This window comes from Salmo salar, chromosome 24 (genome assembly GCF_965601325.2).
Source record: "Salmo salar chromosome 24, fSalSal1, whole genome shotgun sequence".
In the NCBI taxonomy this organism is placed as follows: domain Eukaryota; kingdom Metazoa; phylum Chordata; class Actinopteri; order Salmoniformes; family Salmonidae; genus Salmo; species Salmo salar.
Window position 1 is genome coordinate 9085554 of NC_138314.1, and position 17141 is coordinate 9102694.

At 42.5% G+C, this 17141-nt stretch overlaps 1 protein-coding gene across 1 annotated transcript; it reads left to right on the plus strand.

Moving 5' to 3' along the window:
• The first annotated feature begins 1303 nt into the window (after positions 1-1303).
• LOC106584957 (fibroblast growth factor 10) lies at positions 1304-15724 on the plus strand. Its single transcript, XM_014170643.3, has 3 exons — positions 1304-2426; positions 12311-12414; positions 14790-15724. Exons 1-3 carry the CDS (start codon positions 1931-1933, stop codon positions 14979-14981), a joined length of 792 nt encoding a protein of 263 aa, XP_014026118.1. The 5' UTR covers positions 1304-1930; the 3' UTR covers positions 14982-15724.
• Positions 15725-17141: the final 1417 nt, after the last annotated feature.

The window sequence follows — 17141 nt, forward strand, 5'->3', positions numbered from 1 at the left end:
AAACACACACACTATATACTCACCATGCACACTAAAACAGCCATCTCAGTAAAGTGTTTGAAACACCTATGTAACTGGTCTATTACTTCTACACATACCTCCATGTTATCTACCCAGATATATCCTATCCTGGTCTCCTTTCCCACCACCACCCTTGTCGTTACACCCCATATTCTCTCACACACACACACACACTCACACAAACACACATCACCCTGACACAGCTCACTCCAATCTCTTACAGGGGGTGATGGGATATGAGAGAAGGGTAAGTGGAGTGGAGTGGGAGGGAATGCACAAGAGATTTTTGGTTTGGGAATGCACGAGAGAAAGAGAACTTATGTAAACATATGTTTCCTATGCCAATAAATCCCTTTGAAAGTAATTTAATTTAATTTAGAGAGAGAGAGAGAGAGAGAGAGAGAGAGAGAGAGAGAGAGAGAGAGAGAGAGAGAGAGAGAGAGAGAGAGAGAGAGAGAGAGAGAGAGAGATGTGGAGTGGTGAGAGAGGTGGAGGGGGAGAGAGAGGTTGGGAGTCTCATATTCACATACACAAACACAAAGACACATCTTTCAGTGACAGGTAAAGAGATCAGACCAGGCGTCCTCCTATCCAGCCTGGCCTCAGAGCCATACGAAAAAAGAAAAAAAAATGGAGCACTTCCAAGACTTATGATACTTACAAATAGTGTAGTTACTTTAGACAGAAATGAAAGCAAGGAGGTTGGTCGGGGAGGATGGGTGGTTGTAATCCGTGACAGTCTAGCAATCCAAAGGTTGTGTGTTCAATTCGCCTAATCTGCTACGTAAATTCTAATTCTAACCTTTGTTGTTTTAGTTCCGCTAACCTTTCACGTAAATTATCCTAACATTTGTCGTTAGTTCTCCTAACCACCAATTCTCCCAGTAATTCTCCTTTATTGTTATGAGGCAACAAGCAACCTGGTTTCAGAGAAAGATGTATAATACTACACGTCATCCAAGATGTATAATAAGTTACGCCTTCCAATTCGTATGCTATTGTTCGACCGAGTAAGACGTATGATACTATAAGTCCTATAATTCGTATTATATTGTATGACTGCTATCCCATTCATTTTGTAACCTAACATTACGTTACATATCATACTAAATGTTGTGTCACAGATTTACATACTGAAAAATACAAATTACCCTGAGACCCCGTCACATCAAACCCAGCAAGGGGAGCAAAACATCTTTAACACACACATGCACAAACACACACACACCCCTCCTCAGCCTGTCACCTCAGTGAAGGTGGAGCCACTGTAGAGAGCGGGAGAGAGAGAGTCCACTCCACACTCATCCATGGAGAGAGAAAGAGAGGCGAGAGCAGCGGAGGATTTCACACTCAAATGTATTTTACCTTCTTTGTGAAATCTGGTTATCTGTGGAATGTATCTGGCAGTAATGAGCTGTTGAATGTTTGAGACTTGAGGGATGAACCTGGAGAAAGTGTTATAGCAGAACGGTCTTATACCAGTGGACCTTTCATTATTGGAGTAATCATCTGAGGAGCTCTGGTTTGGAATTCAATTCAGTGGGACATAGGACAGCTGCTTGATTTGTCATTGGAATACACTAACAGTATTTGCACTGGTAAAAAATAAGGTGGGTGTTTTTTGTATTTATTTATCTACCTGGACATCTGTATAGGAAGAAACGTGAAAGAGAGGACTCTCAGATTTGTCACTGGAATTCATTGACTTTCAGTAGAGTAACTGCTCTAGCTACCAACAAACAGGAGGAACAGAAGGACATCTCTTTTTGCGTAGTGACCTGGTAGAAAAGGTATCAGATAGCCCCATTTCCCAGGAGGGCTCCCCTCCCTGCCCTCCCAGCCTCCCCTGTCCCCAGCAGCATGTCCCAGGCTGTGAGGCTGATTCCAGTCCTCCCCAAACCACTCTACCATGAGCACATGGGCTGCTGGAGGGAGTAAGGCTGCCTCTGCCTGGTCCACCTCTGGGTCTTGGTTTAGGTCTGGCTCTGGGTCCAGGTTTAGGTCTGGTTCTGGGTCTGGGCTAAGGTCTGGCTCCAGCTCCATCTCTGGGTCCTCCTTTTCCAGCCTGTCACTGTCTCTGCTGCTAGCACTGCTGCTCTCCCTTTCCCTCCCTTTGGTTGTCTGTCATCAACCTCTCTACAGAGGCAGGAACCAGCCCCACAGCCCCAACAGCACTCTTAGTGCCCCAGTGAACAGTTCCCTGGCTGGGTCCAGGATTGGAGGAACTGGGCAGACTGGGGATCCCTTAGGAAGGACAGGGGGTCCACTTGGGAGGCATGTACGCAGCTACAACCACCTGCAAGGAGATGTGCGGCGGAGAAAGCTCTTCTCCTTCCAGAAGTTCTTCCTGCGGATCGATAAGAATGGCCGAGTCAACGGAACCAAGAGCAAAGATGACCCACTCAGTAAGTAACCACAAGAGTATGTTTTTCAATTTGTAGGAAAGTGAAAGAGGGGGAAACAGAGGTTCAACCATAGTATATTAAAAATGAACCATTGTGTTGTTTAGGCTTTCTCAAACCTTCTGGCACAGTCTTCACTACAGGATATCATAGAAATTACAGAAAAAAAGAAAACAAATTCAAATGATTGACTTGAGTTGAAGAACTGTACTGAATAACTGTATTTTTGCATTGATCATTTCAAATACTGTATGTTGAATCAAAATGGCAAGATTTGTCTCCTAGCAGTTCACGGATGTTAAACCTCTTAGTTTAGTTCACATTCCTGATTAGAAGCTCCTTTTTCCATCTCCAGCAAACATCCTTGTGATATCTGGCCTCCCCAAACATTCAGCACAATGATGGTAGATCTCAGATGGCTAAAACAGGACAAGGGATTATATTACCAACCTGTTATCTGTCATTATTCACTGCCCAGGGTAAATAGCACTGATAACAACTAGACAGGAGCAGGACTGGGGGAAGGAGAGGAAACGTCAATCACTACCATGCTGTGAGACTCTCTCACACACAGCCAGTCTGCTACATAATGCTGATACCGTCTGGTTTATGATCAATGCAGTATAATGCGAACGTGATCTGAGACATTTACACAGGTACAGTAACATAAATGGGGATGTTTCTTTTACTCACGTCAAATGTTTGTGCCTGAATATCCTATTGTAAATGGTGTAGCATGACCAGTAACGTGTCTAAGCACTTTGTTGCCGTCTTCACTGCAACTCTTTTTATTTAGTGTTCTCAGTGATCACTTGAAAAAAAAAAAAAACGTTCTATCAACCCACTTCCCAATTAGCTACGTGTGTGAGCCTATCTGTGTGCGGGCACTCACATGCTCAAGTGGGTGTGTGTTCGGATGTAGAAACCAAGGAACCAGCGGCACATGTGCCCACTTAAACTACAACCTCCACCCACCCACCACACCTACCCACCCCCCATCCCCGGTATATGGTACTCTAACATTTCTCCTGGGAGTTCTTAACCACACATTCAATCAAAGACACTTATGGGAAACAGTAAGGGATGTAAAAAATGCCACTAATGGTGTTTGTTTTGACAAGAATATGACAGAAATGTCTTTATAGACTCTACACTTTTATATAAATGTATTTATAGACTTTAAACTGTCTTTATTTGACAGTGAGGCAAAAAATGCAATGAATTTCAATGTGCCCCTTTCGGGTATTTGGGAAATAGTACAAACAGCCAGGCTAGCAATGTCTTTACTAAGATGATTGGTTGGTTCAACTTGACGCTACAGTACGTGTAAACCTATTTAACCTATCAATTATCTCTCACCATTACTCATCACAATTCTTTACATTTCTAGGCTATAATACTACTGTACTAGTAGTATATATTAGTAATATGCTGTCGTAGATATTACAAAGCATTTGCAGAAGGTGACCAAGTTTATCTTTGGGTTGGGTATGAATGCAGTGGTAAGGGCGAGGGGGGGGGGGGGGGGGGTACTAATTCATGAATGACATGGTTAACGTCATTGTGGTCACATCAAAGCTACGAGTGTTCAGTATCAATGGTGGTGCCGTCACAAAGCCGTGTCCTGGGGGGGGACTGGGGACAGTGTGTGTGGATTATATGGCCCACGATCAGGTTCACAGGGAAAGGGATACTACAGAAGAGCAGCTCTAGTTTCTAGACATGATCCCTGGGAGGATGTCCTAGACATGATCCCTGGGAGGATGTCCTAGACATGATCCCTAGGAGGATGTCCTAGACATGATCCCTAGGAGGATGTCCTAGACATGATCCCTAGGAGGATGTCCTAGACATGATCCCTGGGAGGATGTCCTAGACATGATCCCTAGGAGGATGTCCTAGACATGATCCCAGAGAGGATGTCCATTGTAGGCCCTTGAAATGGCACTACATCAGGTTTTTGGCACTGATTCTGTGGTAATGCCCAGTTAAACACTCCGGGAAAATAGAAAATAATAACATAGAACAGATATACTGTATGAATAAAACTAGAAAAGGCCATTTCCTAAACTGCTAGGAGCAATCACATTAAATATGTTGAGTTAAAGGTTTGGTAATCTTTCCATAGATATGCTAAATCATGATTATGTTTATGCACTACAAACGCATATCTGGAGACAATGTTACCAGTTTATTATTTTTTTTAAACATCCCTCACTCTCTCACTAGTCATTCTTATTACTCCTCTTTAGAGATATGGTTTACGTCAAGTTTGTTTGTGTGCAAGGCTGAGACCCGACCTTTGAACCCTGGTTACAACAGTACAGCAATAGAAGGGGAACAACTGGTTTGGGGTTTGAAATACCAACCTTGCTAGCACAGATCTCTACAGATGTAGAGGTAGTGGTTTTGGGGGCTGCCCATGGCCCTGTGAGGACCCTGTTCTGTTTAAGAGCCTGTATCCAACCTCCCACAGATTTATAGGGATGCCAGTGCAAAACTGTCCCACATGGCACTCCATCATGCTGGGATTCTGCTGGGAGCTTACAGAGAGAGGGGGCTGGAATGGAAACCCCAGAAATATGGAGCTTTGCTAAAATAAGCACATGGGTATAAAGATACACAAGCTAGCCGGCATGCAGAGTAACAAAAAATGTGCTTATCGATAACTTAATTTGCTATACATTGTTACATTTCACCAAATTTGAACAACCTAAAGCATTTCTAATGAATTGTACATTGTTACTGAGAACAGTAATGGTAGACTCTAGCAGTGCTAACTGAGGCACTAACAGATGTGTGGCAGCAGACGGATTAGTCTAATTACCCCAAATTGGGATTGTGTGAGTATGAGGCCAGCCTGTCAAGAGCGCAGGAGGCAAATATAGGAGGCCACCAAACGTGTCTGTGTGTGTCTCTCTCTCTCTCTGCCAGGGGCCATATGTGCTGAGGCGCCATCGGACTTGGCCTGACATGGTCCCCACTTGCTCTCTCTCTCTGTGTGTGTGTGTGTGTGTGTGTGTGTGTGTGTGTGTGTGTGTGTGTGTGTGTGTGTGTGTGTGTGTGTGTGTGTGTGTGTGTGTGTGTGTGTGTGTGTGTGTGTGTGTGTGTGTGTGTGTGTGTGTGTGCGTGCGGGCGTGCGTGCGTGCGTGCATGCGTGTCCCACAGAACGGAAACCACAGCCAGTACTCTCAGGGTCACTGAGATAGAGATGTAAAGTTGTTTATGGACGTGGATAGAGGAAGGATATGAACAAACTAATTACATTCAATGTGGTCCTCATCTGCTTAACAGCTGATTTATGTTTCCATCAATCCCATATTTCAACATGACAATACAGTTCGAATGGTTCCAGATCTCGAAGTATATTTTTCCTCATTCTTAAATCAAGCAGTCTACCGTATCTGTACTGTAAGCTCTGTCAAATTTTTCGGAGACAACACATATTTTTCAAAGAGTAAACTTCCAGTTACCAAGAATAACAATGCAAACTGCAAAACACATCTGAACTTGGCAACCCACTGTGGAAAATCCACCTTTAATTCACATTGGCATTGTCTGCACCCCTTCGACCCTAACGCACCATTTACTGTAGTAACTACAAACAGAGCGTATCAAATGAGCCACACATTAGGAAAAAGAATCCAGTATGCAACAAATATTTCCCTAAATAAACAGATGGAAATGTGTGGTTGACCCAGGGCCATGTTTTTATGCGTGGTGTTTCAGAATCACCACTACACAACACACAGGTGTCACATTTGGTGCTGGGTGTTGTAATGTGTAATATGTTGAATGAAGAACACATTTGTCCTAATGACTTTGTTTTGTGGCATTGTGGATATCATTCCTAAGTGAGCAAGTAGACATTAATCATCACAGACTGAGTGGATACAGGTGGGAACTACTATAGACTAGAGTGTGTGTGTGTGTATGTGCATGTGTGTGTTCACGCATACAGATGTGGGTCTTAATTTGAGCCAGTTTGCTACAGCAGGAAAATGATCCTGCAGCAACAGGAAATTATAATTATTATGTGGATTATAATTAATGGAAATTTTTGAAGGGGTTGCTACATTTTTCGTTAGGGCAAATTACATTTTAATGTGGAAATTACAAACACTGCAAGTTTGCATTTCCTGCAGGGAAATTCTCAGCAACAAAAGAGTGATCCAATTAAGATCCTACATCCAAATGGGTGTGTGTACGCAATGTATACAATGTATACTCTATGTTTGTGTGGGGGGGAGACTCTTTGTGTGTGTGTGTGTGTGTGTGTGTGTGTGTGTGTGTGTGTGTGTGTGTGTGTGTGTGTGTGTGTGTGTGTGTGTGTGTGTGTGTGTGTGTGTGTGTGCTCAAACTTTATAAGAGCCGTCTCGCCCTAGCCTCCGGCGTGTGTCTTTGATCAGCGGTCATTAAGTTATTTCTAATCCTCATCTCCCTGTCTCTCTGTCATGGCCTCTGTTCTCCTCTGTTCTTTCTTCTTTCATCCCTAGCATGTTTACAGAGGGGCCAGAGACGGCCTTAGATAGTCTTACATCCTCACGCGATACCGGACACCTGATCCCTTACAGAAGCAACTCTCAGATCTTCAATAGCCGTTGTGTCATAGTCCCCGCCACCACTTCACCTAACGGTAGAGCTGGGCGATATGGTCAAAAATCCATATCACTTTGTAAATGTACTGAATTATCACGGTAACGATACATTTAACGATTAGTTTATAAAATTAAAGTGCACCACAATTTGTTATATATATAACCCTAAAAACAACTACTACTTTGAATGTTGTAGCTGTCCATAGTCCCATTTTTTATTTTATTTAACTAGGCAAGTCAGTTCAGAACAAATTCTTATTTTCAATGACGGCCTAGGAACAGTGGGTTAACTGCCTTGTTCAGGGGCAGAACAACAGATTTGTACCTTGTCAGCTCGGGGATTCAAACTTGCAACCTTTCGGTTACTAGCCCAACACTCTAACCACTAGGCTACCCTCACGCCCTATAGGCAGGCTGGCTGACAATGTCACGAAAATGTCCACCTTTACTCCACACACAGAGAAGCATACAAAGCTCTCCTTCAACCTCCATTTGGCAAATCTGACCATAATTCTATCCTTATTCCTGCTTACAAGCAAAAATAAAAGCAGGAAGCACCAGTGACTTGGTCAATAAAAAAGTGGTCAGTTGAAGCAGATGCTAAGCTACAGGACTGTTTTGCTAGCACAGACTAGAATATGTTCCGGGATTCTTCCTATGGCATTGAGGAGTACGCCACATCAGTCATTGGCTTCATCAACAAGTGCATCGATGACGTTGTCCCCACAGTAACTGTACGTACATACCACAAACAGAAGCCATAGATTACAGGCAACATCCACACTGAGCTAAAGGCTAGAGCCGCCGCTTTCAAGGAGTGGGATTCTAACCCGGAAGCTGATAAGAAATCCCGCTATGCCCTCCGACGAACCATCAATCAGGCAAAGTGTCAATACAGGACTAAGATAAAATCGTACTACACCGGCTTCGACGCTCGTCGGATGTGGCAGGGCTTGCAAACCATTACAGACTACATAGGGAAGCACAGCTGAGAGCTGCCCAGTGACACGAGCCTACCAGACGAGCTAAACTACTTCTATGCTATGCATTGACTACAGCTCAGTGTTCAACACCATAGTGCCCTTAAAGCTCATCAATAAGCTAAGGACCCTGGGACTAAACACCCCCCTCTGCAACTGGACTTCCTCACAGGCCGCCCCCACGTGGTAAGGGTAAGTAACAACACATCCGCCACGCTGATCCTCAACACAGGGGCCCCCCAAGGGTGCGTGCTCAGTCCCCTCCTGTACTCCCTGTTCACTCCTGACTGCATGGCCAGGCACGACTCCAACACCATCATTAAGTTTACCAATGACACAACAGTGGTAGGCCTGATCACCGACAACGACGAGCCAGCCTATAGTGAGGAGGTCAGAGACCTGGCCGTGTGGTGCAAGGACAACAACCTCTCATGCAACGTGATCAAGACTAAGGAGCTGATTGTGGACTACAGGAAAAGGAGGACCGAGCACGCCACCATTCTCATCGACGGGGCTGTAGTGGAGCAGGATGAGAGCTTCAAGTTCCTTGATGTCCAAATCACCAACAAATGAACATGGTCCAAGCACACCCAGACAGTCGTAAAGAGGGCACAACAAAACCTATTCCCTCTCAGGAGACTGAAAAGATTTGGCATTGGTCCTCAGATCCTCAAAAGGTTCTACAGCTCCACCATCGAGAGCATCCTAACTGGTTGCATCACTGCCTGGTACGGCAACTGCTCAGCTTCCGACCGCAAGGCACTACAGAGGGTAGTGTGTACGGCCCAGTACATCACTGGGGCCAACCTTCCTGCCATCCAGGACTTCTATACCAGGTGGTGTCAGAGGAAGGCCCTAAAAATTGTCAAAGACTCCAGCCACCCTAGTCATAGACTGATCTCTCTGCTACCGCACGGCAATCGGTACCGGAGCGCCAAGTCTAGGTCCAAGGGGCTTCTAAACAGCTTCTACCCCCAAACCATAAGTCTCCTGAACATCTAATGAAATGGCTACCCAGACTATTTGCATTGCCCCACCCCCTTTTATGCCGCTGCTACCATCTGCTATTATCTCTGCTTTAATAACTCTACCTATACGTACATATTACCTCAATTACCTCGACTAACCGTTGCCCCCGCACATTGACTCTGTACCGGTACCCCCTGTATATAGTCTTCCTATTGTTATTTTACTGCTGCTCTTTAACTACTTGTTACTTTGATTTCTTATTTTTATTCATATTTTTTAAACTGCATTGTTGGTTAGGGGCTTGTAAGTAAGCATTTCACTGTAAGGTCTACACCCCTTGTATTCGGCGCATGTGACTAATAAAATTTGATTTGAAGAAGCTGTAATTTTTTTATTTTACTAGGCAAATCAGTTAAGAACAAAGCTTTATTTACTAACCCGGCCCAATTGTGTGCTGCCCTACGGGACTCCCAATCACAGCCGGAAGTGATACAGCCTGGATTCGAACCAGGGACTGTAATGACACCTCTTGCACTGAGATGCAGTGCCTTAGACCACTGCACCACTTGGGAGCCTAGTCATGTGGGGAATCCTAGGCTAGTTTTATCTTGCTCTTGATACCATGTCTTCTTTTGAGTTTTTTTGACTGATTTCATGTCAACGCTAATATGGCAAAAAATGTGCTAGCTAGCTAACCAACAACTGTAACGATGTATTTGAAGGACAACAAGTACTGATTGTGCAAATGAATGTATCTTCTCAAACATTTGGAGACTAAATATAGTTCACATGTCAACAATCTAAGCCAACCCCATCTGTTTTGCCCCATCGCTGCGCACGCATCGTTTTTATTCTATAGGTGATTTATTCGTAATGAACGATATCAGAAAAATGTCCATGATAGGTAGATCAGTTTGGTCGGTGTCGATAATTTCCAATTTATCATCCCAGCTCTACCGAATGATGCAGACCTCACTGCCACAAGGTCATTTTTTGTGGGGGTGCAGCTAATTTCATTAGTCAGCTATGAAATTAGTAGCTAGAATTGGAGTTTATCAAATAACATTACTTGCATAATTTTCCTTTTAGACGGTCTGACAATAAGACAGGGAGTTGGACAGGGACACAGGCAGCCACACAAGCACTCATCAGGGAGAGGAAGGAGGGGAACCATGCCATCGTCGTGACAACTCCCTACAGTTCCTAGCTGTGTGTGTGTGTGTGTGTGTGTGTGTGTGTGTGTGTGTGTGTGTGTGTGTGTGTGTGTGTGTGTGTGTGTGTGTGTGTGTGTGTGTGTGTGTGTGTGTGTGTGTGTGTGTTGCAAGATAGGATAACACCACCACACAGGAAGTGGGAAGAAGAAGTCAAGGAGTGAGGCATGAAATCAAACGTGCCATGGGAAACAGAGAGGTGTCATTAACACACACCAGCATCAGATTAGATAAGTGTGTGTGTGTGTGTGTGTGCGTGTGATAAGTGGGCTCTCTGGTCAAAGGACACATTAGGAAGCTGTATCTCTCTGACCTCTGATAACACACACCAGCATCAGATTAGATAAGTGTGTGTGTGTGTGTGTGTGTGTGTGTGTGTGTGTGTGTGTGTGTGTGTGTGTGTGTGTGTGTGTGTGTGTGTGTGGATGATAAGTGGGCTCTCTGGTCAAAGGACACATTAGGAAGCTGTATCTCTCTGACCTCTGATACTAAGAGCACAATTAATAACCTCAGCTGTCTACAACAACAGCATGCTATGGTTACTAGGGTATAATTCAACCTTTTCGAATGGCTTTTAGGTAACCAGAATATTTGCACTGTGAATTGGTGGCCTACATACCAAACGAGCCAAACTGTTCACACATAAATCTAATCTGCAATTATTATAATCCTCATGCCAAATGTAATGTTTGTACCATGTTTTGTGCTGCTACCATGCTGTGTTGCTACCATGTTGTTGTTATGTGGTGTTGCTACCATGCTGTGTTGTCATGTGTTGCTGCCATGTTATGTTGTTGTCTTCGGTCTCTCTTTATGTAGTGTTGTGGTGTCTCTCCTGTCGTGATGTGTGTTTTGTCCTATATTTATATTTTATTTATTTTTAATCCCAGCCCCTGTCCCTGCAGGAGGCCTTTTGGTAGGCTGTCATTGTAAATAAGAATTTGTTCTTGACTGACTTGCCTAGTTAAATAAAGGTTAAATAAATAAATACAAAATAAATTAGTTAAGGTGAAGTCTGTTGTTTTGTGTAGAGGGGATATAGATGAAGCAAGCTTATTTGGATGAAATCAAGGATGGGATGGACAGATGATGGATGGATGGATGATGGATGGATGAAAACTACCCTACAGTTGAAGAGATTCTTTAGGATTTTCTCTGACTATGAACTAGAGTATTTTATCTATTTACTGAGCACCATAAGTAGCATGACAGTTAAAATAGGGAGTGTTGATATCTGTCCTGTTGATATCTGCCCTTTCTCACACATGAACAACCTGTACAAGTGTGTGGTGTGAACTTGAAATGTGTTTTTTGAATATCCCACTTCCCCTGACATTATTGATGCGACCTTGGAGCAATTAGGGTTAAAGCTGCAATATGTAACTTTTTGGGAGACCCAACAAAATTCACATAGAAATATGAGTTATAGCTCTGTCATTCTCATTGAAAGCAAGTCTAAGAAGTGGTAGGTCTGTTCTATGTGCGCTTTTCTTGCTTGTTTTGTCACATAAACAGAAATTAGGCAAACTATATGAATTTTAGCCACTGGGAAATGGATTTCTACATAGTGCATCTTTAGGTGCCTTGCTCAAAGGCAGATCGACAGATTTTTCACCTAGTTGGCTCTAGGATTTGAACTAGCAACTTTTTGGTTACTGGTCAAATGCTCCAACTGCTAGGCTACCTGGCACCTAGTTGGCTATGAACCCACACAATTTCACCTAGAGGCTTTCTCAAACACATCCAGCCAATGTGTTGTCTTGAGAAAGGCTCTAGCCGGAACATTTATTGTGTCAATTATTGATGGGCATGGCTTGCGTAACAATGGATGGAATCCTGTCGCCTCACTTGACAGTCTGTGCTGCTGTCCATGGACCATATAGATCTGTCCATTTCCCTTTATCTGACAGAGCTGGTGGCTGGGCCTTTGTCTTCCTCAGTCAGGAGGGGCAGGCAGACTGCTGACTGTTTTACAAACTCTTATCTGCAGTGTATATGACTACAGCAGATCCAGAACACTAGCTTTTATTTCCTCTGCCTCTGATGTCCCTTAAATCCTCCCCTACAAATGGTCATGATGATTATAAATGGCTTATAAAAAGGTGGGGGGTTTTTGTGTTTATTCTCAGGTATTCTGGAGATTACATCAGTGGATGTGGGCGTGGTGGCTATCAAAGGACTGGGCAGTAACTACTACCTGGCTATCAGCACCAAGGGAGAGCTGTATGGAGCGGTCAGTATCCATGTCAGGGGGTCATTCAACAAGCCGCAAAGAGATTCCCTTAGATTCTTCAGTCTTTCTCACAAGATTGTTTAACTATGTAGCTGCTTTCGTGTTTAACCAATGGTGCAAGTGGAAACTATGAAAAGTGCAAAGAGCACACTCTCCAAGCATTTAAAGACGAAATTGGAAGTCAGCAAGTCATGACTATAGTTCTAAATAACACAGACATTAGATTACATCACATTTATCACTGATTTGAATAATTAACCATTTCTATTGAATGTACCCCTCTGGTACATCTTGACTAAGTTGAATTGGTTCCCACTGGGCAAAATCAATGTTGTTTCAACTTAATTTTTCAACGTATTGTGACGTGGAAACTATGTGGAAAATATATTGGATTTGAAAAAAGCCATCAACTGTTGTTTTGAGATGAAATTTCAGCCACAGGATTATGCCATCATGGTGATTCATTTTCAACATTGACCAACGTTGTATTAAATGTGTTGAATTTGTACCTTTGAAACAATGTCAGATCTTCAACTCAACATCCACTATAAGAAAGAAACAAAATGCTGGGCAGCACCTCCTACTGGGTAGTTGATCTATCTACAGCTACCCTTTAGTCTCCCACCAACGGTTTTAATCAAGCCTAGCTTTGATATTTATCACTGACTGTTACCAATGGGCTTTTGTGAGAATGATTGTTGAGAAATCTCCACTTAATAGATTCACTGTTGCTATCATAGTCATTCCTAAGCGTAGGTTTAAGAGAGCAAATGAGATGTAACCATATATTTTCAATCATGTATCATCAATGATGCTATTTAGGCCTATATAGCATTTGGGAAGTCATCAATAGCTATAGTTTAAATTCAACCCAGGGTTCAACTAAAACTCGACCATACATATAGGTCTAGGCCTAGGATTTTAAGCTTTGGTTGATTTCAAAAGGAATCTACAAGTTAGTAAAACAAATATGTTGGATTCACATCTCCATCCAAACCAAAAATCGAAGTTAAAGAATATAACTGTATTTAAAGTGCATTTAAAGTTAGATTTTATTTTATCCTATTAATTAGCTTCGATTTTTGGTTTTAATGAAGACATGAATCCATCGTTTCAATTATTAATTTGTAGACAAACTGGAATTAAGCCAGACACAGTGGCACAGACAGAACTATCCTTCAAATGTTGCTATTTGGTCAAGTATCACTTTTGACATACAGTAAATAGTCTATTAACTTGTTGACCAGTTAAAAAAGGACATGTTGGATTCAGGTCTCAATCTCAACCAAAAAATAAAAGTTAAAGAATAGGACTAAGCAGATACATCTCCTTTAAATGTTGACATTTGGTTTCATTGTTAACCAAACACAATTCAATATTACTTTTGTAATACAATAATGTAACAGTATTTATTCACCACATCCCTTGCCACATTCTGAGGTTACTGTAACAAGACATGTCTCTTATGTAATCAAAGAAAGCTGCATGTTCAAGATAGCACGCAAATGTCACAGGTCTATGGAGACCTTCAAAACGTATATAATAATATGCGCAGAATCTCAAACTCCGTTGACCACTTGCACTATGCACTTAAATAATCTCACTGTTTTGTTAGCTTTATTTAACTAGGCAAGTCAGTTAAGAACAAATTCTTATTTACAATGACGGACTAGGAACAGTGGGTTAACTGCCTAGTTCAGGGGCAGAAAGACAGATTTTTACCTTGTCAGCTCGGGGATTTGAATCCAACGCTCTAACCACTAGGCTACCTCCCGCCCCACAACATTGTGCTTATTAGATGAAACACAATGTTAACACATTAAGTTGTTGTACAAATAAACACAAATATCTAACGTTGTATTCCACTTTGATCTTTGTTGTGCTTTTAAACGGTTGAACGCGCGGTAATAACACATTTAGGTGACTTCTAAAACAAAAATCGGACATTGATTTTCGATTGGAATTTCGTTGTGCTTTTAGATTGTTGAAAGCATAGCGACAACACGTTGGGAATTAAACACACGTTTGAATGTCTTTTTGAGTGGCTGAAAATAGGTTGTAATATAATTGATCAATCTATCAACCAAATATTACCCAATACTCCAAATTGGAATTACGTGGTGTACCCAGTGAGTTATCAGTTAGCTAATTAGATTGAATTAGGTTGAATAAATACCGGGAAATATTTGGATTTTGATTTAAACTCTTGTATGAACAGGACACCACTGGATTAACTATAGTGGTGGTGTTTTTACATCCTTTGCCAGTGTATGCACTTCAAAATGGAAATGGTTGAATCAGTATGAAATGGATTCAGTCAATATCCAAATACACATATGTGAATGTAACCCAATAATGTCCCTTTGTTCTTCCAGAAAGAGTTTGGCATTGACTGCACACTGAAGGAACGTATTGAAGAGAACGGCTATAACACCTACGCCTCAGCCGAGTGGAGGAACAAGAAGAGACAGATGTTTGTGGGCCTGAGTGTCCAGGGGAGGCCACTGAGAGGGAAGAAAACACGGAGGAGGAATACGGCCACACACTTCCTCCCTATCATGGTGTGATGATGAGGAGCTTTTCACTTCTAATCTGGACAGAGAGCATCTGAACTAAAATACATATTTTGTCTAAGGAAGTTACTTAACTGCGCAGATGCTGCCTCCCACTGGGCACGGACGTCAATTCAACGTATATTCCACGTTGGTTCAATGTGATTTCATTGAAATTACGTGGAGCAACGTTGATTCAACCAGCTGTGCCCAGTGGGCTGCTTCTCACTTGGCTTGAGATAGTTTATTGGTTTGGGGGATGGACAGTGTTTTCTGTGGCACTGGGTGAAATATAAACTCTATTCTGTGCCAAATCATTGGAAGGAGATGGACTGAAGGAGGACGTGACATGGGGGGGACAAAGTAGGAGGCTGTTTCACACATCAAGTGGATGAACTGAGGAAACACTGGTTTTGGGTGTACAAAACACTTGTTACAAACTGTTATTCGCGGTTCTCAATCGCATTTCAATAATCTGAACAGGTTTGGAAATCAGGAAGAAGGGCTAACAGATCATTAAATGCGAAAACAGCAATAAACTCTTGAGCAAGATCTTAGTGCTCATTTTAAGCCTGAAACCATAACAAAAGTGAATATATAATGTATACTTAACCACTGAGTTCTGACTGTGTTGAAGCAAATTATTTATTTTGTGTAATATTTAACTGGAGGTGGAAAGAAGGTGAACATTTATTTGCATTCTTTAACACCTTTAATGTCTAGAAGAGAAAATAAAACGAGACGTTTCCTCCTCTGTATCCAAATGTTCTCATGTCCATCACTAAAGTGTGCAACTAAAACTGGTTGGCTCAGTAAACATCCGACAAATACACATATGAGAATGTGAACGAATACATCTTATACTATAGAATATAAAGTAGATATCTACATAGTAACAGGTTATGGTAAATGAAAGGTAACCCAGAGCACAGAAAACAAGTGTAGTTTTCGAGTGACTAGTCTTATCAGGCTGACTGAGGTAGGGGAATGACAAAAAGCAACCATTACAGGCCCACCAGATATTCCATGTGGCAGCCATTGCGCTAATGATTAGAGTTCCCAAACAAACTGGAAACATACAGGCCAACCACATCAAAACGGAAGGGAGGTAACTACCCTGGTATGGGCTGTAGATGCTTACATCATTTTTTTTCAACTATCACCCCATTACCGTGGAGCTGCAACATTCCCGAATGTTGCGGAGGCCTTGGGCCACATGGATACAGCAAGAAACCCTTTTTTCATACAGTAAGTAATACGAAAAAAAAGGTTGATAGTATGTAGACCTCACATTTCTGCATTGTATTGTCCCACATCAAGCCCTTACTAGAATGTGGTGCAGGTTATGTGGGGTAGGAGGCTGTGAGTGTGTGTTTGTGTGTGCATGCATGTGGGTGCATGCGATGCGTGCATGAGAGAGATGTCAGTATGACCTGTGTCTCGCCACCCACTTCCTCCTGTAATCGTCAACAAATGCTCTAATCAATGACAGCTGTCAGATGCCAGATCAAAAGACCAGGGGGAGAATGTTAACACCACGAACGCTCGGTCCTGTGCCTCTCTCATCTAAATATATGTTTATGTAAGTGCGTGAAATTGGGAAAAGAGCACAAAGTGTGTGCAAAACTAACATGAAAATGCCCAGATTTATCCCATTCAACAAGAGAGCGTGATTCCTGGCCTGGAACTACTGTAAATGCTTGGAGATACAGTAGGATGCCAGGGATCATGACGGAATTTGCTTTGAGCTAGAAATGCTAATATTGTCCCCGTAATAATGGCTTATGGATTCACAACAAATTATTTTGTGACGTTGCAATGCTTTTCCAACATACTGTAATGGTCCTTACTGTATGAGCCAAGTTACATTTCCACCAAATGGGGTTAACCCTGTTGATGCAACGCGTAGGGGGTTTGAGTCCTTGCCGTGCTGTTCGCTACGTTGGTGTCAGAAGTGGAATGGTGACTGTGAGGCCATTGGAGCGCATGGCTCAGATGTGTGAGCGGGCTGAGTAGTCGAAGTCTGCCTTCCCATTCCGAGGGAACAGTATAGCAATCCTCGCTGAGCTACGTTACAATTTCCACCATGGCCTTGATATCGTCCCTTTTTCACTGCATTTCCATGGATTTTAACATTATGCTATATTGTTACTTGGTCACAGATAGTAGTATAGC